We start from the raw sequence: 26,221 nt of genomic DNA on the forward strand, positions 1-26,221 counted from the left end.
TTTTTTGGGATGTATTCATGGCTACTGCATGCACACTGGCTACCCCTTTCTTTATGTCCTTCAGTCAGGAGTCAGGACGCATTCACAGGTTCATATAAAAATAATATTTATTTATTTTTTTCGAAAAATGTAATCCAAGGGAAATCACAACAAGGAAGCTTAATCCCTGAACTAGATAAAGTTGGGTATACATACATTTGTTCAAAGTTTTAACTCGTCAAAATCACCCTCCCGTCAGCTATCCTCCATGAATCATGAAGTGGACGGTTATTGTTGTCATTTTGACAACTTAAACATTTTCACCCCCTGATTAGGAAAGTGAACATCGATAACAATGGCTGAACCCATTGTACAAAACCCAAACCCAGTAAAGTTGGCACGTTGTATAAATCGTAAATAAAGACAGAATACAATGATTTTGAAATCCTTTTCAACCTATATTCAATTGAATAGACTGAAAAGACAAGGTACTTAACGTTCGAACTGGTAAACTGTTATTTTTTGCATAGATTAGCTCATTTGGAATTTGATGGCTGAAACATGTTTCAAAAAAGCAAGCACAAGTGGCAAAAAAGACTGAGAAAGTTAAGGAATGCTCATCAAACACATATTTGGAACATCCCACAGGTGAACAAGCGAATTGGGAACAGATGGGTGCCATGATTGGGTATAAAAGCAGCTTCCATGACATGCTATGTCATTCACAAACAAGGATGGGCCAAGGGTCCCCACTTTGTGAACAAATGTGTGGGCAAATTGTCCAACAGTTTAAGAACAACATTTCTCAACAAGCTACTGCAAGGGATTTAGGGATTTCACCATCCAGTCCGTAATATCATCAAAAGTTTCAGAGAATCTGGAGAAATCACTGCACGTAATCACTGCACATTGAATGCCGGTGACCTCCGTTCCCTCAGGCGGTACTGCATCAAAAACCAACATCAGTGTGTAAAGGATATCACCACATGGGCTCAGGAACACTTCAGAAAACCACTGTCAGTAACTACAGTTTGTCGCTACATCTGTAAGTGCAAGTTGAAACTCTACTATGCAAAGCCAAAGGCATTTATCAACAACACCCAGAAACGCCGTCGGCTTCGCTGGCCCGAGCTCATCTAAGATGGACTGATGCAAAGTGGAAAAGTGTTCTGTGGTCTGACAAGTCAACATTTCAAATTGTTTTTGAAAACTGTGGACGTTGTGTCCTCCAGACCAAAAAGGAAAAGAACCATCCAGACTGTCAGGGCGCAAAGTTTGAAAGCCAGCGTCTGTGATAGTATGAGGGTGTATTAGTGCCCAAGGCATGGGTAACTTACACATCTGTGACAGCACCATTTATGCTGATAGGTACATACAGGTGTTGGAGCAATATATGTTGCCATACAAGCATTGACTTTTTCATGGATGCCCCTGCTTATTTCAGCAAGACAATTCCAAGCCACATTCTGCACATGTTACAACAGCGTGGCTTCGTAGTAAAAGAGTGTGGGTACTGGACTGACCTGCCTGTAGTCCAGACCTGTCTCCCATTGAAAATGTGTAGTGCATTATGTTAATAGGACAACAAAGACCCCGTGGCGATCTTCCGTCCATGTACAGCTGGGATAGGCTCCAGCAACCCCCGCACCCCATAAGGGACAAGCGGTAGGAAATGGATGGATGGATGGATGTTTCAATTGTTACACCTGCAGTCAATATAACATAACATTTGTGCAAAAACTATGTGGGTGCAGGTTTACTCCTAATTTAGTTGTATTACCTTAACAAATGTCACTCAGGGTTTGTTTGTTTTTTACTTTGAGCTTGCTCCATATGGGATATTTGCTACAGTACTTCTTTGCTGTCTGGAATGCAGTATGACTTGAAAAAAAACACACAACCACATAAATTAGGTTGGTCATTTTCTTGATCAATAATAAGAAAATAGTAATTACCGTATTTTTGGGACTATAAGTCACAGTTTTTTTTCATAATTTGGCCGGGATGCGACTTATACTCAGGAGCGACTTATGTGTGAAGTTATTAACACATTACCGTAAAGTATCAAATAATATTATTTTGCTCATTCACGTAAGAGACTTGACGTATAAGATTTCATGGGATTTACTAATTAGGAGTGACGGATTGTTTGGTAAACGTATAGCATGTTCTATATGTTATAGTTATTTGAATGACTCTTACCATAATATGTTACGTTAAAATATTAGGCAACTTCTTAGTTGGTTATTTATGCGTCATATAACGTACACTTATTCTGCCTGTTGTTCACTATTCTTTATTTATTTTAAATTGCCTTTAAAATGTCTATTCTTGGTGTTGGGTTTTATCAAATAAATTTCCCCAAAAAATGCCACTTATCTATGTTTTTTTCCTTCTTTATTATGCATTTTCGGCAGGTGCGACTTATAATCCGGAGCGACTTATACTCCGAAAAATATGGTATGTTCTTTTAAAATGTTTTACTGAAATAGAAGAATCTCTTTTCAAAGTTTAGTTCCAGTGTCATATGGATAAGAATGTACTGTTCTTCTGTAGACACTTAGGACAACAGCACCCCTGCTGGTTGCAACTTAAAAGTACACTATTTTAAACTCAATTGCATACAGTCACATAGTAATGATTTCTTAAACAAAGACTTGAATTTAAAAGTCGCTTATTTAATACTATTGTGTAAATGTGAAAGTGTTTTACTTTGAGTTTGGTCATGGTGGGCCGGGGACCGCCAACAAAAGGGAGCTGTGTGGTCGTCTCCTCTTCATGCTCTAGTTGACTTGGTGGGTTGCCCTCGACCGGCTGTGGCGGCCCCGCTGTGCAAGATGCCAGAGCCTCAGGGCGGACCAACGTTATCCCGCAGGCTTTTGCAGCCCGCAGTAGCCCGGGTACCTCCTGAACGCGGCTGTACCAGCGCAGCAGGTGGGGGATGTGGTGCAGAGTGCTGGCAGCAGGAGCCGGGAGGGAAGACTATCAAAGAAAGAAGCAAAAAAAAAGGACTCATGAGCAGAGTTCATCAAAACATGACCCCGGCAGGAGTGACTAAAAAAAAGGACACATGATCAGAGCAGCAGTGATGTTGTCAGCGCTTAGTAATATGACAAGTTAGGTTGGGTATCGAGTATCGATTGGAACCGGGACTAACTTTCCGATTCTCCCGGAATCGTTCAAAAGTTTAAATTTCGATTCCTAGTTTCGATACGGAGTCCGCCGACCGGAAGAAGAAGCCGCTGAACACCAACAAAGCGCCCACGCCGGAAGTGTTAGCATAGCAGAGCCTATGTAGCCGAGCGAGTCAGTCAAGCATGGATAGCGGTCGTCAACGGTCGAAAGTGTGGCTTTATTTTACTAAAAAAAATGAAATATCGGCGCAATGTAACACGTGCGACAGGACTGTTTGGTGCTTAGAAGGGTGCACGTCGAACATGATGAAGCACCTCCGAGTTCATGGAGTTCAAATAAATGCGTGTCCCGTCTTCGGCTTGCTGCGCCGACCGTCCTCCTCTGCCTCTTCCTCTGGCTCCGGCTCAGACGCCCAGCCTGGCACCTCGGTGACTGCACTGCAGTCCGAATCCGGTAAGTAAAACAATATATATGCAATAAATAATGTGTTTTGCGCCAACGTTGAGGCAGCAAAAAAATTAGCCCGCGTATTTTTTCACAAACAATTTACAACCTGCTAGCCAGGCTCCGCGATGTGTTCAGCGTACTCCGTTCACCGTAGCGGCAATGGGGAAGATGTCATTGCCACAGACGGAAGAGTGTCACAGAAAGGTCACTGCACACAGTCAAAAGACTGCATCCCTTTTCAGAGGTGGAATCTCCAACATTTAAGTTAGTTAGGCAATAACGTTAGAGCTAAGCTAATTGATACTTCGCTAAACAGTAACAGCAACATTACATGTTTGTTTATGTTTGCAGGGATATGGTGAAAACTCTCAACCCAAAATACATACCACCTTCCAGGGACTACCTGTCAAACACATTGATCCCGGCATGGTACAAGAAGAATCGGAATCGGGAATCGTCAGGCATCGGAATCGAAACAAAGAATCGGACTCGCTCGAATTCAAACGCTACCCAACCCTAATGACAAGTGAGCCACCATGGAAAAAAACGGTTGTGCCCCCGTGCGACGGTAGCAGTCCAGAGGAGACACGCTAGGCCGAGTGTGAAACTGGAAACCACTGGAGCACAGCTGACTTCTAAGAGCCTCGTTGTGGGAACTTTGGCTCCTTCCCAACGTGGAGGAATAGCTGGTGACGGCTGGAGGGTGAAATGGAGGTTAATGCTGACGACCCGGACGAAAAACATACAGTATACTATTGAATATGATTGAGAAGCGCTTGAGGTCGTACAATTCAGAATGAACACCGCATTTTTGTGAAAGTACATCTCTGGGGTCGCATAAAGCTTCAGGAATCATGACAGCATAATGTGCTAAAAGTTCAACAGCCGTTTTGCTCTTTCTGTGTTCTTTTGTGGTATTTTTCTAATGGTCAACAGTGACACTAACGCAACACAATACATCACTTGATAATTACTCGAGTAGTCTGAGAAAACTCACGTTACAGTCTCATTGTGTGCTTTGAAGAATGTATTTGATCAATACAACACTTTGTGCTTGCCTTAACCTGCTTTTTATCCAACATTTTAACATTAAAACTGCATTTAGGTGTACATTATAGCAGTGGTTCTCAAATGGGGGTACGTGTACCCCTGGGGGTACTTGAAGGTATGCCAAGGGGTACGTGAGATTTTATTTCTTAAATATTCTAAAAATAGCAACAATTCAAAAATCCTTTGTTAATGTATTTATTGAATAATACTTCAACAAAATATGAATGTAAGTTCATAAACCGTGAAAAGAAATGCAACAATGCAATATTCAGTGTTGACAGCTAGATTTTTTTGTGGATATGTTCCATAAATATTGATGTCAAAGATTTCTTTTTTTGTGAAGAAATGTTTAGAATTAATATTATGAATCCAGATGGATCGCTATTGCAATCCCCAAAGAGGGCACTTTAAGTTGATGATTACTTCTATGTGTAGAAATCAGTATTTATAATTGAATCACTTGTTTATTTTTCAATAAGTTTTTAGTTGTTTTTATATCTTTTTTTCCAAATAGTTCAAGAAAGACCACTACAAATGAGCAATATTTTGCACTGTTATACAATTTAATAAATCAGAAAATGATGACATAGTGCTGTATTTTACTTCTTTATCTCTTTTTTTCAACCAAAAATGCTTTGCTCTGATTAGGGGGTACTTGAATAAAAAAAATGTTCACAGGGGGTACATCACTGAAAAAAGGTTGAGAACCACTGCATTACAGTACTGTCAAATAAATACATTTTTAAATCATATTAATCACACTTTTGAATTATTAACTATGATGAATTACAGTGATTTATTTGCAACTGAAATTAACTTTAAAAAATACCCCAATATTTTGACACAAATGCAATTTTTGTGTCAGAATGTCATACACAAACATTTTTTTTCAAGTCTTTCACAAAACCCATCATTTATTTGCTCCAAACTTGTCAAAAGTATTATCTTAAATGGGTATTTTGAAGTGGTATTTGTCACAGAGCACACCAGTGCGAGTCTCCTCACTCATTGCACTGGCGTATACATTGACCATGCAATGCATACCATGCATATACAGTCGTGATCAAATGTATACATACCCTTCATCAGCCCGGACGTTGGGTCTTGGATGCATTTGGATGTTCCAACAGGACAATGACCGCAAACACATGTTAGAAGTGGTAAAGGAATGGCTGAATCAAGCTAGAATTAAGGTTTAAGAATGGCCTTTCCAACTCCTGCCTTAAACGTGTGGACAATGTTGAAGAAATAAGTCCATGTAAGAAAACCAATAAATTTAGCTGAACTGCAGCAATTTTGCCAAGAAGAGTGGTCAAAAGTTCAACTAGAACCTTGCCAGAAGCTTGTGGATGGCTACTAAAAGCGCCTTATTGCAGTGAAACTTGCCAAGGAACATGTAACCAAATATTAACATTGCTGTATGTATACTTTTGACCCAGCAGATTTGGTCCCATTTTCAGTAGACCCATAATAAGTTCATAAAAGAACCAAACTTCAGGAATGTTTTTTGTGACCAACAAGTATGTGTTCCAATCACTCTATCACAAAAAAAAAAAAAGAGTTGTAGAAACTATTGCAAATTAAGTCAGCCAAGATATTATGTTCTTTACATATGTAAACTTTTGACCACGACTGTATATTGTATGCATGGCTGCCGTTTAGGTAACCATTAAAGGAGCAAAATAAATTGGGTGATTAATCAGTGTTGATACAAGCAGATGCAATATTTTTTTGTGATTAATCACATGCTCCAACTCATTACATTTGACAGCCTTAGTGCATTAATTAAAACACAGATCACGGCATCGACATATCACCCCTCTCATCTGTGCTCCATTGCAGCGGCTGTACAGAAACAAATGTCAGCATATTCAAAGTTCAAGGCACTCTGGATTTTATCCATTTTAATTATTTACACTTACGGCTGCAATGAATTATCGATCAAATCAACTCATTTAATGAGAAAAAAGCTTCACTTCACATTCTGTTGCTTCGATTAGCGTATTTCTCGGATTATAAATCGATCCGGAGTATACGTCGCACCGGCCGAAAATGCATAATAAAGGAGGAAAAAAACATATATACGTCGCACTGGAGTATAAATCGCATTTTTGGGGGACATTTATTTGATAAAATCCAACACCAAGAATAAACATTTGAAAGGTAATTTAAAATAAATAAAGAATAGTGAACAACAGTCTGAATAAGTGTACGTTATATGACGCATAAATAACCAACGGAGAAGGTGCCTGGTATGTTAACGTTACATATCATGGTAAGAGTCATTCAAATAACTATAACATATAGAACATGCTATACATTTACCAAACAATCTGTCACTCTTAATCGATAAATCCTATGAAATTTACTTCTTCGATGTCGCTTCTAAACAACTCTGCCAACTCCAAAGGTATGCACCGCTTCCTTTTGTCGTTTTCTGCTGCATATTGGGATGACGTGGCGCAGTGGAAGAGTGGCCATGCGCAACCTGAGGGTCCCTGGTTCAATCCCCACCTAGTACCAACCTCGTCACGTCCGTTGTGTCCTGAGCAAGACACATCACCCTTGCTCCTGATGGGTGCTGGTTAGCGCCTTGCATGACAGCTCCCTCCATCAGTGTGTGAATGTGTGTGTGAATGGGTAAATGTGGAAGTAGTGTCAAAGCGCTTTGAGTACCTTGAAGGTAGAAAAGCGCTATACAAGTACAACGCATTTATCATATTTCACTACGTCCAGTTTGTAATCTGCAGTACATGATTTCCCTTTTGGTGGCATTTTTGTTCAGCCCTTCTCAGTTTTTATAGGTTACCGCCAACGATAAAATTATCCATTTTAATAGCTACAACGGTAGCATATAGCATATAGCAGTTAGTATCCCATGACCCACAATGCACTTCTGGCATGACCCTTCCCCGCCGAAATTCTTATTGGTTTACATGTATGTGACGATTGCTGACATTAAACTATTAATCAAAGCAACATGATTTTTGTCTAACTTTGTTTTCTACTCAAATTAATTGATTAATCACTGCAGCCCTGATCAAATATGTCATTTGATTTTATATTTCACAAAGGTTAACTTCTTTTAACATTTGATTACAAATAGGTAAAATGCATGATTGGCATTATTTGTTTGTCTCTGGTTAAGCCTCCAATGTTTATTCTTCCATAACTGTTATGTATTTTAGTCCCATTTAACAATCTTGAAATTCACCGTCTTTCTAATTTAGCACGTTTGCGTCATACTTAAGGTGATACATTAAGAATAAAAGAGGCTCAATGTTATGTATTGGCACAGACACAGCATAATGATTAACACACTCACCAGGTATTGATGTATGCATGGCAACAGGACCACATCAGTCAGTGTGAAGTACAGCCCCTCAGCAAAGACATGCTCCAACTCAGGCAGGTCTTTGGTCCTCACTTTCCTGATCTCAGAGCACTCTCTGCTGGCCACAGAAGGACCTGCAGCGACAGACAGCTTAGCCAGAGCAGCCCTGAGCTCAAGTCCATTAGGCGGCGTGCTGGACTGGGGGTCACAATCCGTGCGTCCCCCGTCAGCTGGGTTGTTGTCATTCTTTTCGTTTTGTCTCTGCTCCTGGAGCTTTTGCCGGCGTATTTTGTCATCGTTGTGGACCTTGACGGGTTCGGCCAGCCTTCGCTCCAGAGTGAGGATGGAGACGGGGGGTGGCTGGGTTTGGATAGGAGGGTTACGGAGGTGGTCTTCGACAGCTGACGGGATCCCAATTTCACACAGCCTGGTCCATTTGCTCACCTAAAACGTCATACACATACAATACGCTGATTAGACTAAACAAAAAACTAAGGCCTTTATTCTGCTATTATGGTTCATTGTGTCAAATGTGAACTCAATACTTGTGGACTTAGACTGCTTGAAAAATGAAAGACACGGACGCTACATGGGCCAAAGTCATTGACAAGTGTTAAAATTAGACATTGACCAATATGTTTTTTCAGGAGGGCAGCACGGTGAATAAGGGTTTAGTGAATGTGCCTTACAATACGAACATCCTGGGTTTGATCCCCTGGCTCGGGGTCTTTCTGTGTGGAGTTTGCATGTTCTCCTTGTGACTGCGTGGGTTCCTTCCTGGTACTTCGGCTTCCTCTCACCTCCAAAGACATGCACCTGGGGATAGGTTGATTTGGAACACTAAATTGGCCCTAGTGTGTGAATGCGACCCCAAAAGGGACAAGCGGTAGGAAATGGATGGATGGGTGTGGATGTGAGTGTGAATATTGTCTGTCTATCTGTGTTGCCCTGTGATGAGGTGGCGACTTGTCCAGGGTGTACCCCGCCTACCGCCTGAATGCAGCTGAGATAGGCTGCAGAACCCCCTGCTACCCCGAAAGAGACAAGCGGTAGAAAATGGATGGATGGGTTTTTCAGGGCAATACTGATTATTAGTAATCAAAAAAGGCCAATAACCGATATTTAGAGCTGATGTTTTGGTGGTAAAAGGTATTTAAACATGAATAGTAAATGCTATTAAGTTGTTTTTTAAATTAAACATCGTTTTTGAGGAAATGTCGAACCAGTAGCAACATACGGTAATGTTTTATGCTGTGCTAATATGCGGTTAATTTAGCACCAAACAACACCAAGGGATTTCACAAACACCTTTATTACCTATGTCTATTGCTGCGGGTCCACGTCCCTGGTTCGGCTTTTAAAAAAAGATGAGAAAAGTGTAAAACACATACAAAAAGGTTGAGACAAGTACAAACCCTGTTTCCATATGAGTTGGGAAATTGTGTTAGATGTAAATATAAACAGAATACAATGATTTGCAAATCCTTTTCAACCCATTTTCTATTGAATGCACTATAAAGACAAGATATTTGATGTTCAAACTCATAAACTCTTATTTTTTTTGGGGCAAATAATAATTAACTTAGAATTTCATGGCTGCAACACGTGCCAAAGTAGTTGGGAAAGGGCATGTTCACCACTGTGTTACATCACCTTTTCTTTTAGCAACACCCAATAAACGTTTGGGAACTGAGGAAACTAATTGTTGAAGCTTTGAAAGTGGAATTCTTTCCCATTCTTGTTTTATGTAGAGCTTCAGTAGTTCAACAGTCCGGGGTCTCCGCTGTCGTATTTTACGTTTCATAATGCGCCACACATTTTCCATGGGAGACAGGTCTGGACTGCAGGCGGGCCAGGAAAGTACCCGCACTCTTTTTTTACAAAGCCACGCTGTTGTAACACGTGCTGAATGTGGTTTGGCATTGTCTTGCTGAAATAAGCAGGGGCGTCCATGAAAAAGACTGCGCTTAGATAAGTTGTTCCAAAACCTGTATGTACCTTTCAGCATTAACGGTGCCTTCAGAGATGTGCAAGTTACCCATGCCTTGGGCACTAATGCACCCCCATACCATCGTAGATGCTGGCTTTTGAGCTGTGCGTCGATAACAGTCTGGATGGTTCGCTTCCCCATTGGTCCGAATGACACGATGTCGAATATTTCCAAAAACAATTTGAAATGTGGACTTGTCAGACCACAGAACACTTATCCACTTTGCATAAGTCCATCTTAGACGATCTCGGGCCCAGAGAAGCGGGCACGTTTGTGGATGTTGTTGATCAATGGCTCTGGCTTTGCATAATAGAGCTTTAACTTGCACTTACAGATGTAGTGACGAACTGTATTTAGTGACAATGGTTTTCTGAAGTGTTCCTGAGCCCATGTGGTGATATCCTTTAGAGATTGATGTCGGTTTTTGATACAGTGCCGTCTGACGGATCGAAGGTCACGGTCATTCAATGTTGGTTTCCGGCCATGCTGCTTACGTGGAGTGAGTTCTCCAGATTTTCTGAACATTTTGATGATATTATGGACCGTAGATATTGAAATCCCTACATTTCTTGCAATTGTACTTTGAGAAACGTTCTTAAACTGTTTGACTATTTGCTCACGCAGTTGTGGACAAAGGGGTGTACCTCGTCCCATCCTTTCTTGTGAAAGACTGAGCGTTTTTTGGGAAGCTGTTTTTCTACCCAATCATGGCACCCACCTGTTCCCAATTAGCATGCACACCTGTGGGATGTTCCAAATAAGTGTTTGATGAGCTTTCCTTAACTTCATCAGTATTTATTGCCACCTTTCCCAACTTCTTTGTCACGTGTTGCTAGCATCAAATTGTAAAGTTAATGATTATTTTCACCAAAAAAATGTTTATCAATTTGAACATCAAATATGTTGTCTTTGTAGCATATTCAACTGAATATGGGTTGAAAATGATTTGCAAATCATTGTATCTGTGTTGGCCCAGCGATGAGGTGGCGACTTGTCCAGGGTGTGACCCCACCTTCCGCCCGATTGTAGCTGAGATAGGCACCAGCGCCCACCGCGACCCCAAAGGGAATTAGCGGTAGAAAATAAATGGATGGATGTATTCCGTTTATATTTACATCCAACACAATTTCCCAACTAATATGGAAACGGGGTTTTGTACAAAACAAGTTATTTTCTGGCGCATTTAGAAATCAATGAGCCTGCATCAGAAATTTCAACAAATCTTATGTGGTACTGTCAAAATTAAAATTGCAAGAAAACATATTAAACGAGAAAAAATAAAGAAATATAACATTTGAACTTACAAGTGGCATGCTGGGTAATGGAGTTCTTATGTTACCCAGCTCATAACATCACAATATATATCTGCCTTAGGCCAGCTAGAAGGCCTTACTGACAACAACTCGTGATCTGATTGACATTCGCAACTGTCTCTCAAATGTGTGTGTCCATTGTTAATTCTGAAGGCTTTGGGCAGATTTGTTACAACATGGCAACATAAGCTAGCCGAATTCTGATTAAACAAAAACTCTGTAACCTAAAAACAATAGCGCTGGAAGGAGCACGATATGACATATTGACAAAAAACAATCGTATCTTTAATTAAGATCATGATTTCTGATTATGTTATTAGGCCAGTAGAGAAGGCCTTGCTGGCCCTGACGGCACACCACTGGATAAAAAAGAATAAGGAAGTAGTTAAATATTGTGTCAGTATTGTTAAATGGTCAATGGCACCCACAATAAATAAACTGAACAATTTAGGGTTAATACATGTGATCGGTATCGGCCACTCTCACTCATAAATCATCGGAATCGGCAGCATAAAACTTTGACTGGAACATCACCAGTATATATGGTAATATTATACTGTACATGTTTTGCAGGTACAAGCGGTCTTCAGAACCCTAACTAATGTGGCCCATAATGAAAATGACACCCCTGAATTAGAGTACCAAAACCATCAAAGCCGTCACCAAGAAGACTCTGTACCCACCATCAGAGGAATACCTTCTGCAATATAGCCACTTGACCTTTTTTGTCCCTTCAGGATCTTTAAAGACAATTTACTACACTGTCTTATTGCTTGTGGCAAGACCGGTTGCTCTATTTAACAATACTTGTCGGGAACTCGCATGGCTGCGGTAGTTGTGACCCCAAGATGCAGGAACCAGGAGAACAATGTGCAGGTAAGAGTCTTTTAAAATGTTTCAACAAGGAGGAAGCAGTCGTGCATGTAACGGTTCTCAACATAATAAATCCTCGAGCACTGAGGAACAGGCGAGGCAGGCATAAATAGCAGCCTGATTGGCAACTGAAACCAGGTGTGCCAAGCTGCCAGTCAGGAATAAATGAGGGAAACGAGTGTTCAGGGAGAAAAGCAGGAAGGGGAAAAATAATAAGAGCGCCGACAGGAAACAAACACGAAACAAGGAACCACCACCAGAAGAGAAGTGACAGATAGTCACAAATACTGCACGTCCAAAAACAGAAAGCATGTTCGCCTTCTCCGTCAGGTCATGATTAGGGGTGTGGGAAAAAAAATCGATACGAGTTTGAATCGCGATGCTCACGTTGTGCAATTCAAAATCGATTCATGACCATGGATGAAGTACTGGCTGTCCAGAGTCGAGACCCAGGATGGACCGCTCGTCGGGACCCAGGATGGACCGCTCGCCTGTGTATCGGTTGGGGACATCTCTACGCTGCTGATCCGCCTCCGCTTGAGATGGTTTCCTGTGGACGGGACTCTCGCTGCTGTCTTGGATCCGCTTGAACTGAACTCTCGCGGCTGTGTTGGAGCCACTATGGATTGAACATTCACAGTATCATGTTAGACCCGCTCGACATCCATTGCTTTCGGTCCCCTAGAGGGGGCGGGGGGTTGCCCACATCTGAGGTCCTCTCCAAGGTTTCTCATAGTCAGCATTGTCACTGGCGTCCCACTGGATGTGAATTCTCCCGGCCCACTGGGTGTGAGTTTTCCTTGCCCTTTTGTGGGTTCTTCCGAGGATGTTGTAGTCGTAATGATTTGTGCAGTCCTTTGAGACATTTGTGATTTGGGGCTATATAAATAAACATTGATTGATTGATTGATTCTCATTTTAAAAAAATACATTTTTTATTTCACTTAAATTTTTTTATCAATCCAACAAAACAATAGACAGCAATACCATAACAATGCAATCCAATTCCAAAACCAAACCTGACCCAGCAACACTCAGAACTGCAATAAACAGAGCAATTGAGAGAAGACACAAACACGACACAGAACAAACCAAAAGTAGTGAAACAAAAATCAATATTATCAACAACAGTATGAAAATTAGTCATAATTTCAGCATAGCAGGGATTAAAAATCCCTCATTGACATTATCATTAGACATTTATAAAAATGTTAAAAAAGAAGAAGAGTGTCACAGTGGCTTACACTTGCATCGCATCTCATAAGCTTGACAACACACTCTGTCCAATATTTTCACAAAGATAAAATAAAGTCAGATTTTTGGTTTGTTTAATAGTTAAAACAAATTTACATTATTGGAATCAGTTGATAAAACATTGTCTTTTAGAATTATAAAAGGTTTTTACAAAAATCTACTACTCTGCTTGCAGGTCAGCAGACTGGGGTAGATCCTGCTGAAATCCTATGTATTGAATGAATAGAAAATCCTTTTAAATCGGGAAAAAAATCGTTTCGGAATCGGGAATCGTGTTGAATTGAAAAAACAATTAATATTAAATCGAATCGTAGTACACCCAAAGATTCGCAGCCCTAGTCATGACAATAAGGCTGTCTTCAAATTGTTAAAGATTTGATGACTCGATTCGGATGAGTCTGATTCAACTATCAACCCAGCAGTCGAACCATCTGATATTGAAACTAAATGGGGGACATGATCGAGGCCTTATCGCGATGTCCTTCTGTCAAACACGAAGCTTGCGTGCCGTCATCGGCCTACCGGAAATTGAACCTGGCGTAGCCCACAGGTGTAGCGCTGCATTTGCAAAGAAAATAATCCTTCCACTGGTTCATATACAGAAACTTTGTTACAACTTTTACTTCCTTTATTTAGTGAAGTTTGAGGTCCTCTTTCCGCCACGCCGGAGCCAAGAACCTAACAAACTGAGGTTGAGCCTTTTTTTGAGGTGCGAAAAAGTTGCAAATTAGATCATTGTTTTGTCCACTTAATGAAAGACTTAAATTCATTTTATAAATATCTTCATCCATCCATCCATCAATTTTCTACAATTAGAGGCCTACTGAAACCCACTACTACCGACCACGCAGTCGGAAAGTTTATATATCAATGATGAAATATTAACATTGCAACACATGCCAATACGGCCTTTTTAGTTTACTAAATTAGAATTTTAAATTTCCCGGGAGTTTCTTGTTGAAAACGTCACAGAATGATGACACGTTTGATGACGCGTGCGCGTGACGTCTCGAGTTGGAGGGGACATATTAGCGCAGCACCACTTGCGGCTAAAAGTTGTCTCTTTTTATCACGCAATTACACAGTATTCTGGACATCCGTGTTGCTGAATCTTTTGCAATTTGTTCAATTAGTAATGAAGAAGTCAAAGTAGAAAGATGGACGGTGTTTCCTTGTTTAAAATTCCCGGAGGGGAAGGTTTACTATGGATCAGAGCGGTCAAGCGAACATGGTTCCCGACCACTTGTCAACCGGCAGGTTTCGGTGAGAAAATTGTGGTAAAAAGTCGCCTCTTACCGGAGATCTGCGGAGCTTGCGCCGTCCATGCAGCTGCCTTGACTTCCCTCAGACACTGGCGTCAACACACCCCTCCGACTATCAGGTACTATTTAACTTACTAAAACAAGCAATACAATAGAAAGATAAGGGATTTCCCAGAATTATCCTAGTAAATGTGTCTAAAAACATCTGAAACAATGCAATTTTACTTTATTTTTATTTATTTATTTTTTCTAGTCCTTCGCTATCAATATTCTCAGCAACGAATCTTTCATCCTCGCTCAAATTAATGGGGAAATTGTCGTTTTTTCGGTCCGAATAGCTCTTTTTTTGGAGGCTCCGCTTGGGGTGGTTTCCTGTTGGCTCCACTGTGGACGGGACTCTCTCTGCTGTGTTGGATCCACTTTGGACTGGACTCTCACGGTTGTGTTGGATCCACTATGGATTGAACTTTCACACTATCATGTTAGACCCGCTCGACAGCCATTGCTTTCGGTTCCCCTAGAGAGGGGGTGGGGGGTTGTCCACATATGCGGTCCTCTCCAAGGTTTCTCATAGTCATCATTGTCACCAACATCCCACTGGGTGTGAGTTTTCCTTGCCCTTATGTGGGCCCTACCGAGGATGTCGTTGTGGTTTGTCCAGCCCTTTGAGACACTAGTGATTTAGGGCTATATAAATAATCATTGATTGATTGATTGATTGATTGAATGTGAGGATGTGAGGAGCCCTCACACGGGTGAGGTCATCGTCTGCTACTTCCGGTAAAGGAAAGGCTTTTTTATTAGCGACCAAAAGTTGCGAACTTTATCGTGGATGTTCTCTACTAAATCCTTTCAGCAAAAATATGGCACTATCGTGAAATGATCAAGTATGACACATAGAATGGACCTGCTATCCCCGTTTAAATAAGAAAATCTAATTTCAGTAGGCCTTTAAGTTAAAATAGAGCACATCCATACTGACACCTAGGGGCCAGTCAGTATACAACCGCACTGTCAGAAGTAGAAATACCACAAGCCCTTCCTTCCTTCCTGCAGCAGTCAGACTGTTCAACCAAGCCTGGTCCCAGTAGGTCGCAGAAACACAACTGGACAATTAATCCTGACCTTGTGCAATAAAAATAATGTTTACTTAATGTCATATTATGTTCATCATGTGCAATAATATAATTACTATGTGTATTGTGTGCCTGTCTGTTTGTTAGTTAGTTAGTTAGTTAGTTAGTTAGTTAGTTAGTTAGTTAGTTACTTAGTTTATTTCGAATATGCACACAATACAATTACAATGTAATGCATCACATAGTTCTAGTTGTTTCATTACAGCATGAGCTTATTTAACCCTAGCCCTTTTCATACCATAGCAGTTTTATCCCATTTATTTGTATTCTGTTTGTAACAGAACAGTGAATGGAAAAAAATGAGTAATAAATTAATGTGCAATAGGTAAGTAAACACATTTTAAATAAATAAACACATTATTTAAAGACATACACAATAATAAAAATGTTCATTAAAAAATATGTGCCATTGTTATTGAAAATGCCGACTACAAAACGTTTATCTGTACTAAAACTGCAGCTCTCAGTATTTATTTTTTTTTCTTGTATATATATTTTTGGTGTACTTGGTTATTTTGGATGCAATCGAAGCCCTTTGCTGCTGTAATTCTGTAAATTTCCCAGTGGTGGGATAAATTATCTTATTCTACCTTATTTTACATATCATCATCTGTTTATTTATCTTTAAAAAAAAGAAAAATCATAGATTGGACCGATGGTCGACTATGGGTAAAATCTAATGAATCAGATTAAACAGATTATGAATCTAAAAAAGCCCTACATGACGGTGTGTATGCATCACACTATTATTTCATTGTGGCCTTTTTAGGGAGCTATCTTAAACCAGTGTGATCAGCTGATGAACAGCCTGTATGAGTTTACATACAGTTTTGCGTCTATTTTTTTTCTTCTTGCTTTTCTTTTTTCTTTTTGCATTTTAATGTTAGGGTTAGGGTTAGACTAACCCTAACCCTCATATTGGTAAAATCCACCAGTGCCAAAAATAAATACTGATTGCTTGTACTGTATATTTCCTCCTGGTCTTAAAATGTTGTTCGGGGGTCTATGGGGCAGCAACAGTCACACAATTCAACTCTTTCTCACGCCACAAGCAACATTTTTCTTGCTTATATTTCCCCATCCACTACTTTATTCATATTTTTCTCATTAAAATAAACTTTGGTCTTACATGGCTTACCAGACTGACCGAACTGACCAATCTTATTAGTCCCTTGAGACGGAATCTAACAAACCACATAACGGCACCACGCAATATAAACCAATAAGAACCACCGCAAGGCGGGCCTTGGCTGAGTTTTGGCCATTACTTCATTCCGTGAGTGTATCAACTTGAATCTCTTGGCAGTTAGGCACAATTTAATTTGTGACTGGCTCGAGAAGGAAGGGGATAGTAGTAGGATATCATCAAGTACCCTATTTTTCGGACTATAAGGCACACTTTTTTTTCTCAAAATTTGACAGTGCGCCTTATAGCCCGGTGCATCTAATGTACAGAATAATTGTGGTTTTGCTTACCAACCTTGAAGTAATTTTATTTGGTACATGGTGTAATGATAAGTGTGACCAGTAGAGGGCAGTCAATTATAAGAGATACATGTAGATTGCACTATGATGGCAATATTACTCAAGTAAACAACACCAACATTTTATTCCATTCGTTTCATTGAAAATATAGAACATTACAAGAATCTATCAATATGTTTTAGTACGACTTTGGTAAGCTTTGAAGCCGCACTGCATGATGTGCTTCAAAATACTAGTATTATTATGGTGTGTGTATAAGGTAAGGCATATTATCTGGCGTTTTGTTTCGCAATATTTGCAAAAGCAACTGTTCTTACCTTTAGGTGTCTGCTGATCTGTATTTGGGATCTGCATAAATCCTAAAAAATGTTGTGATTCGATAAGCTTCTTTTTCTTCTTTATCTTCTTATTATAGGACATTCATCCTCCCCTGTTGCCATTTCTAATGTAAAGTAGTATAAAATTCTTACTTATATCTGTCAGTAAACTCGCAATGAAAGCGCTAAAATGTACCGGTGTAGTGAGTTTACGTTATTCACCCAAGGAACTTTAGTTATTATTCGGGATGAGGAGATGAACAGTTTCCCTTGTGGATCATTAAAGTTTGTCTAAGTCTAAGGCTGCTCTGTTATTGATTTAAGTCAAGTCTGAATGTCATTAAAACAGTTAGCTCCATCTTTTGACACTTGTTCCACTCCCGTCCTTGGACGCTACACTGTTGCAACAAAGATGACGGGGAGAAGACGCTGCCGAAGGTGAGCCACGTAAATGAGACCGCCAACAAAACGGCGCATCCGGAAGCGACTGTCAGAAAGGGGCTTGAAGATGATCTGTAAAATATAATCTATGCAACGTTTTGACCAAAGAACCACCATTACATGTTATGTAGACCACAAAGAAATGTTTCCAATATAGAAAAAAAATATAAAATGACTCCTTTAATGCGCCCTATAATCCAGTGCGCCTTATATATGAAAAAAGATAAAAAGTAGACTATTCGTCAGCAGTGTGCCCTATCAGGGTTTCCCACACATTCATTTATTTTATTTTTTTTTCCGGCTTTTGACTTGCTCGACCGCTCATAAAAGCAATGGGACTCTGTCTGTGAATGGAGCTTGTAGTTACATATTATATAAATATGTAAATATTATATAAATATGTATATAAATATGCACATAAAGTGTTGTAATTATATTCCAACTCCCCGTTCTTTTTGGTCATCGCCGCCGCTGCATCCCACCCCCCTTCCGCCCGACCACACCACCACAAATGGATGCCTGACCTGTGGGAAACTGCCTATGGTCCAGAAAATACGGTACTTCTTAATAAAAGTTTCAATCAATTAACCAATCAAAAAAGGAGACACAAAATAGGGATGCTGAAACAGAACTAAACCAACCAGAAACCAAAACGTAAACAAACTATGATTTGGGCAACGGATCATAACAAAATAAAGCTGGAAGTTTGGTAAATGTGTGGTCAACTCAATAAAAAAATGGCAGGTTAATTGGATTAAAGAAGAAAATAATGCAGTATTTTAAAGTACAGAGAAGTGTAGGACTAATAATTATAGGAGGCAATAGAACTAGGCAATAGAAATATATCATTATTAGACTGAGATTATGACATACATATCTAAATAGCTCTTTGATATGAATAGGGAAACATACCACAGGGCTGTGTGGTTATTGTAATCATACAGAACATTTTGGTTTGTATCTTTGAGCACCTCACAAGCTATGATTTGATTAAAAATGGTTTATTAATGCATCTTTAATTTATGTGTATTGATTCAGTTTGACATTTGTTTTCGTTTCACTGAATAAGCATCCATCACTCACAACTTCTAAAAACAATGCATTCGTATTAATAAACAGCTAAATAAATGGAAATTTGTGCAAAACTATAACATAAAATAAAGGAGCAGGTTGCAGCCAGCCAAATTTTAGAACTGTCTGTATTACTTTATATATATAATCGATTATTGACATTAATTAATCGACTTTACAAACGCCAATGTTCGAATAGCAGTGCATATAAAAATCAATGATTTCCCCCACCTCTAATGAATACAGTATAGTAGATATAATTGAGACAGAGAAATAATGAAAAACAAGTTAACGAAAGAGAGGGCCAAAATTATTTAGAAGACATCAAGACACTAAGGGGTGTCAAACTCATTTTCATTGAGGGCCCCATCGCAGGAATGGCTGCTTTCAGAGGGCTGTATTTCTTTAATTAATTAAGCAAAATGCAAATACATTTGATTATTTGATTTGTTTATGTATAACTTGCTTTAAAATCATAAATAAAGGTGACATGCAGGTATTTAAGTATTTGTTTTCATCTCACAAAAATAGTTTTGCAATACAGTATATAATAATAAAAGTGGCATGATCAGATAATATTAAAGTTCAAATAATGCATTTTTTAATGTTAAAATTAAAAGAACAAATGCATTTTGTTTAAAAAAAATAAACATTTTAAATACTTGAAACCCATTTTTTCTAGGCTTTCGTGGCCGCTGACCACGTATAATGATGTTGCGGGCCAGAACTAGGCCACAGGCCTTGAGTTTGACACCTGTGCACTAAAGTGTCACTCTTGTCATTTTTTTTTTTAAAGCTTGGCAGTCCTGATGTGGTATACAGTAAATATGCATCCGGCCAGACAGTCCCTGCTTAAATTATACTTGCAAATATTTCCAATTTGCTGCAAATATGCCTACATTCAGGCTATGTCTACACAAATAATTATTTAGCCAAAGCCCCGTTTCACCCACACTAAACCAGCGTTTATGGTTCCCCTCCTCGAACAAGTTTTTACACGGGTAAGTGCGCCGTGTATATCTTGAATCTCCGGCTCTTGGCGTTGTATGGACTCATTAATCGTTAACAAACTGAGTTCAGAGAGGGAGTGACGCCAGAAAGACCGACCCACAGCCAGCTTCATAATGACGTGGTTTCGTAACTCGGAGCAAACCACAGGAAATATGGAGGCGAGTCATCCAAACGTGTCCGTGTTTCTCATTCTTCTACATGGTTTAAATGTAACTTAGATATTGGGTTTCACTATGTAAAAGTGCTTTGAGTCACTAGAGAAAAGTGCTATATAAACATAATTCGCTTAACTTCACTTGTACATGTACTGAAGCTTGTGGAAATCACACATGAATACCATAGGAGAAAGCGATTGCAGGTATTTGGGATACAACACTTCTCAGACGGCAAGAGTACTTTCGAACATCCAGGTCAGCTGTGATTCTACTTAGCAAAAAACTTTGTCCATTTGTCGGAGGACAGACAACAAGAATGCGGGCTCCCGTGGATGTGATAAAAAAAGATAGCGTGTGCTTTCGTCGAGGCAAGACTATGGAAAACGGCGAATGCTTTTGGGCTGGCAAAGCAGTCTGTGTCAGTTATTGTCCGCCATGTATGTCGCGTACTCAACGTCTAGGTCCAGAGTATATCCATCCGTCCATCCATTTTCTACCGCTTATTCCCTTTCGGGGTCGCGGGGGGCGCTGGCGCCTATCTCAGCTACAATCGGGCGGAAGGCGGCGTACACCCTGGACAAATCGCCAGCTCATCGCAGGGCCAACACAGATAGACAGACAAGTCCAGAGTATATAAAGTCACCAAAAACAAATGGACAATGAAGGTGAAGGCAAGAGAGAGAGTCGCCACCACATCGCAGGGCCAACACAGATAGACAGACAACATTCACACTCACACATTAGGGCCAATTAAGTGTTGCCAATCAACCTATCCCCAGGTGCATGTCATCAGAGGTGGGAGGAAGCCGGGGTACCGAAAAAAGTTAAAATTTGAGGCCTGCTAATTATAACTAATATAGACACTTAGATCATGTGTTGCCTTCATTATAACACTCATATAAGACTTTTAAAGTCATTTTGATAGTAGGCTAATACAACTAATATAGAAACTTACATCATGTGTTGCCATCTTTATAACACTTATATAAGACTTTAAAAGTCATTTTGATATTAGGCTAATACAACTAATATAGGCACATGTGTTGCCTTAATTATAACACGTATATAATACTTTTAAAGTCATTTTGATAGTAGGCTAATACAACAAATATAGAAACTTACATCATGTGTTGTCATCATTATAACACTTATATAAAACTTTAAAAGTAATTTTGTCAGTAGGCTAATATACACACTTATGTCATGTGTTGCCTTCATTATAACACTTAAATAAGACTTTTAAAGTCACTTGGATAGTAGGCTAATATAATTAATATAGACACATCATGTGTTGCCTTCATTAGATCACGTATAAAACACTTTTAAAGTCATTTTGATAGTAGGCCAATACAACTAATATGGACACTTACATCATGTGTTGCCTTCATTATAACACTTAAATAAGACTTTTAAAGTCACTTGGATAGTAGGCTAATACAACTAATATAGACACGTACATCAAGTGTTGCCTTCATTATAACACTTATATAAGACTTTTAAAGTAATTTTGATAGTAGGCTAATATAACTAATATAGACACTTACATAATGTGTTGTCTTTATTGTAACACTTATATAGGACTTTTAAAGTCATTTTGATAGTAGGCTAATACAACTAATGTAGACACTTACATCATGTGTTGCCTTCATTATAACACTTATATGAGGCTTTTAAAGTCATAGTAGGCTAATATAACTTATATAGAAACTTACATCATGTGTTGCCTTCATTAAAACACTTATACGAGGCTATCCATTTTTTTGCGGCTCCAGACAACATCTTGAGTTGCCTTCATTAAAACACTTATACGAGGCTATTCGTTTTTTTGCGGCTCCAGACAGATTTATCTTTTGTATTTTTGGTCCAATGTGGTTCCTTCAACATTTTGGATTGCCAACCCCTGGGTTAGACGCTAAGAGCTTTGCCAACAAAGCAGACTCTCTTACCTCAGCACAAGCCTTGAGACAAGTCTTCTTGAAGCCCAGCAATGCCAGCACGTCCTTCCTGGAGGGATCAGCCTCAATGGTCTTGTTGATGATGTGCCTCAAGACCACAGCCAGCCCAGCCCTGCACAGTCGCCCGGTCTCGTCCAACACTGCAGGGAGACGGCAGCCCCTCAACAGCCACGGAAGACCCTCTGACTTAATGTCCAGCATGTCCACGCGCTCTGGTATCTGACCTTTGATTGATTGATTGATACTTTTATTAGTAGATTGCAAAGTTCAGTACATATTCCGTACAATTGACCACTAAATGGTAACACCCGAATAAGTTTTTCAACTTGTTTAAGTCGGGGTCCACGTTAATCAATTCATGGTACAAATATATACTATCAGCATACAGTGACGTGCAGTCATGGAAAGAAAAAAAATGTAAAAAGAAAAAAAAATTAATTAAATTGTCACATGTATCCAGTGATTATACTTTATAAAGTTATTTTCCATTTATCTTCACCAGATTTTGATTATTTTTATTCAAAATCGCTGAATTTGCTGTTAAAAAACTGAGCAGACACTTCCGGTAAGTCCGCAGCCAGTTGAGCATCCCCGTCACCATGGCAATATGACTCGGCTGGCTGCTTTGCTGTGCGGTGAGACCGTATTGCTATATGAATTATATTATACATTTCCATAGTTTAGTTAGCTGAGGTATATAATGTACAGCAGGGACGCTCACACTTTTTCTGCAGGCGAGCTACTTTTCAATTGACCAAGTCGAGGAGATCTACCTCATTCCTATTTATAATTCATATTTATTTATTTATGAAAGATACATTTTTGTTAACAAGTTAACAGTGTTTAATGATAATACAAGCATGTTTAACACACATAGATTCCTTTCTTTCATGAAGACAAGAATATAAGTTGGTGTATTTGATTCTGATGACTTGCATTGATTGGAATTAGACAGTGGTGTTGATAACGTCCGCATTTTCAAATGGAGGAAAAAAAAAGTCCTCCTTTCTGTCCAATACCACATGAAAGTGGTTGGATTAGGCATCTCATTTGTCCAACTTGCATACTCGTTTTCAAACACTTTGTTATGAGAGTAGCATATGTGTGTGGCCCTTTAATGTCTGGCAGCAGGTGAGTGACGTCAGTGAGAGTGCGGGTGGGCAAGCAAGTGAGAAAGCGGTCGCTGAGGGCGGGGGAGAAATACATTGGCATCAAACGCCGTAGCTTGCTAGCTTGTGCACGCTAGCTTTCTGAGACTCTTATTTTGTTAGCACAGGCAGGATGAAGCAGGTCTTTTATGGTGAAGACAGGAACTGTGCAGTCGGTCTTTAGAGTTTTGACAGTAGGTACGGAGTCTCTAGAAATAAAATGTGTTTCTCTGCTTCCGCCCTGTTAGTGATTTTTTTTCTTAAATATGAGCTCGCAGCAGCCAGCGTCATCTCACAAGATCCTCGGGTGCCGAGAATGTCAAACAACTGACGAAAGTGAAGTCTTGGTATGATTGATGATTGCTCATTTTTATGTCTATCGCGATCGACGTAATGGGCACCCCTGATGTACAGTGTATTTTGTCAACAACTGTATGTGTGTAACGTATTTCTTGTGCTGTGCAATCATAAAACGCCCGGTGAGGCTCGCAGTAATCCCTCCTCCTGGTGGTGGAGGGCGGTAGTGATCCCAGAGATCATTCTTGCAAATACTATAGGCTTCAGAAGAAGTGACAACAAACAACAGTTAGCAAGTCAACTTGCAGCAGCAGCGATCGTTTATTCTGTCCTCTTTTAACATGGATGAATCCATATCTAAAATAAAACAGTTTTCTAAACTGGACTTTCAATCGAAGCCAGAGGTAATAATTAAAGACCAAGGGCGGAGCTAAAAGGTTTGCTTCAGACAGTGATCTCCATCAAGACAGACTTTTAAAACCGAAAAAAGATAAGGAATACTTCTATAAACAAGTTATCGATGCTTTTGTTCAGAAGGAGCTGAACATGTACTTCATTTATTAGTAAAGGTAAGACCGTAATAATGTTTTTCTTTATTAAATGGGCTTTTTGTGTGCTACAGTTTGTATGTGTAAAGAATCCTGGTATGAGCTTTTAAACATAACCCGTTAACTGCTGCCAATCAAATGGTGAATAAGATACTCTTTAGGGCAGTGGTTCTCAACCTTTTTTCAGTGATGTACACCCTGTGAACATTGTGTTAATTCAAGTACCCCCTAATCAGCGCGAAGCATTTTTGGTTGAAAAAAGAGATAAAGAAGTAAAATACAGCACTATGTCAGATTGGCAACACTAAATTGGCCCTAGTGTGTGAATGTTGTCTGTCTATCTGTGTTGGCCCTGCGATGAGGTGGCGACTTGTCCAGGGTGTACCCCGCCTTCCGCCCGATTGTAGCTGAGATAGGCGCCAGCGCCCCCCGCGACCCCGAAAGGGAATAAGCGGTAGAAAATGGATGGATGGATGTATAACAGTGCAAAATATTGCTCAGTTGTAGTGGTCTTTCTTGATCTATTTGTAAAAAATATATATATAAAAATAGCTCAACACTTGTTGAAAAGCAAACAAGTGAGTCAATTATAAAGATTTCTACACATAGAAGTAATCATCAATTTAAAGTGCCCTCTTTGGGGATTGTAATAGAGAACAATTTGGATTCATGAACTTAATTATAAATATTTCTTCAGAAAAAAAATTAATCTTTAACATCAATATTTATGGAACATGTCCACAAAAAATCTAGCTGTCAACACTGAATATTGCATTGTTGCATTTCTTTTCACAATTTATGAACTTACATTGATATTTTGTTGACGTATTATTCAATCAATATATTTATAAAGGATATTTGAACTGTTGCTATTTTTAGAATATTTTTGAAAAGTCTCACGTAACCCTTGGCATACCTTCAAGTACGCCCAGGGGTACGCGCACCCCCATTTGAGAACCACTGCTTTAGGGTTCATATGGTTTATAAATCTGACTGTTCACGTCAGTGCCTCACCAGCCATGAACCTCACCGCACGTCACTGTCAGCATAATACAGTCATCACACAGGTTAATCATCACAGTACATACATTGAATTATTTACATTATTTACCTTTAAGGATCTCTAAGTTGCCAGGCTTGCTGGACACCAGGTGGACTTTGAAGGAGTTGCAGTCACAGTAAGACAGCAGGAAGAAGACGATGGAGGAGTGCAGAGGGAGACGAGGTTCTTCATCCTGGCAGCACACCTCCAAGAAGAGAGAGGAACGCTGCTGCTTTTCGTCCTTCATTGGAACTATGCGAACACGCTTCGGGACAAAAACTATTTGCTAAATATCACATCTGAGTAAATAATGTAGGTACAGCAGTATTTGGTAATGTTAGCGATGAAGTGGCGACTTGTCCAGGGTGTACACCACCTTCCGCCCGAATGCAGCTGAGATAGGCTCCAGCACCCCGCGCGACCCCAAAAAGGGACAAACGGTATAAAATGAATGGATGGATGGCGTGTCCAATGATGTGCAGCTCAAACCCACGTTGTTTATGCAAACTTCCTGGGTTGCTTCTTCTTTGTCGTCTGTTCAAAAGCTGAAACCAAGCGCTGCTGGCGCCACAGCGCTTCCTGCCACCGTGTGTGAAACTTACTTATACCTGCCATGAAAGCGCTATATACAAGGGCGTAGAATTGGGTAGGGACGCTAGGGACACGTCCTTACCAATATCCAGCCGCTACTGTGTAGTCACTATCAATACAAGCGCTGCCCGTAATGTTTAGATTATGGCACAGAAAGGGTTAAATGTCGGTCTCTGCTAGAAGTCCCGCCTCTAACCTAAATATCGCTCCCTGATTGGTTGCCACTTTCATGCTAACTTACGTGTGATTGGCTGTCTCTGCTTTCACTCCTCACTGTGGAAAAAACAGTCCCACCTATCCAGACGTTAGCTCCAAATTAGCACTGCATCTCGTCTTTTCCTCCGCTTTTTTTCCAGGTGAAAGTCAATGCTCAGTCCCCTCTACCAT

The 26,221-nt window shown here is 39.8% G+C and overlaps 1 protein-coding gene across 2 annotated transcripts in view; it reads right to left on the reverse strand.

Moving 5' to 3' along the window:
- Positions 1 to 25,991, reverse strand: part of gstcd (glutathione S-transferase, C-terminal domain containing) — a 203,109-nt gene extending 177,118 nt beyond the window's left edge. The window contains exons 1-4 of one of the 2 annotated variants that reach the window (XM_061909365.1): positions 25,313 to 25,991; positions 22,200 to 22,432; positions 7,937 to 8,389; positions 2,692 to 2,961 (exon numbers count right to left, since the gene is read on the reverse strand). In XM_061909365.1, coding sequence (XP_061765349.1) covers positions 2,692 to 2,961; positions 7,937 to 8,389; positions 22,200 to 22,432; positions 25,313 to 25,490 — 1,134 coding nt within the window. In that variant the 5' untranslated portion in view covers positions 25,491 to 25,991. The remainder of the gene's footprint in view (positions 1 to 2,691; positions 2,962 to 7,936; positions 8,390 to 22,199; positions 22,433 to 25,312) is intronic. The other variant, XM_061909357.1, reaches the window with a different exon arrangement.
- Positions 25,992 to 26,221: the final 230 nt, after the last annotated feature.

Source organism: Nerophis ophidion, linkage group LG01 (genome assembly GCF_033978795.1).
Source record: "Nerophis ophidion isolate RoL-2023_Sa linkage group LG01, RoL_Noph_v1.0, whole genome shotgun sequence".
In the NCBI taxonomy this organism is placed as follows: Eukaryota; Metazoa; Chordata; class Actinopteri; order Syngnathiformes; family Syngnathidae; genus Nerophis; species Nerophis ophidion.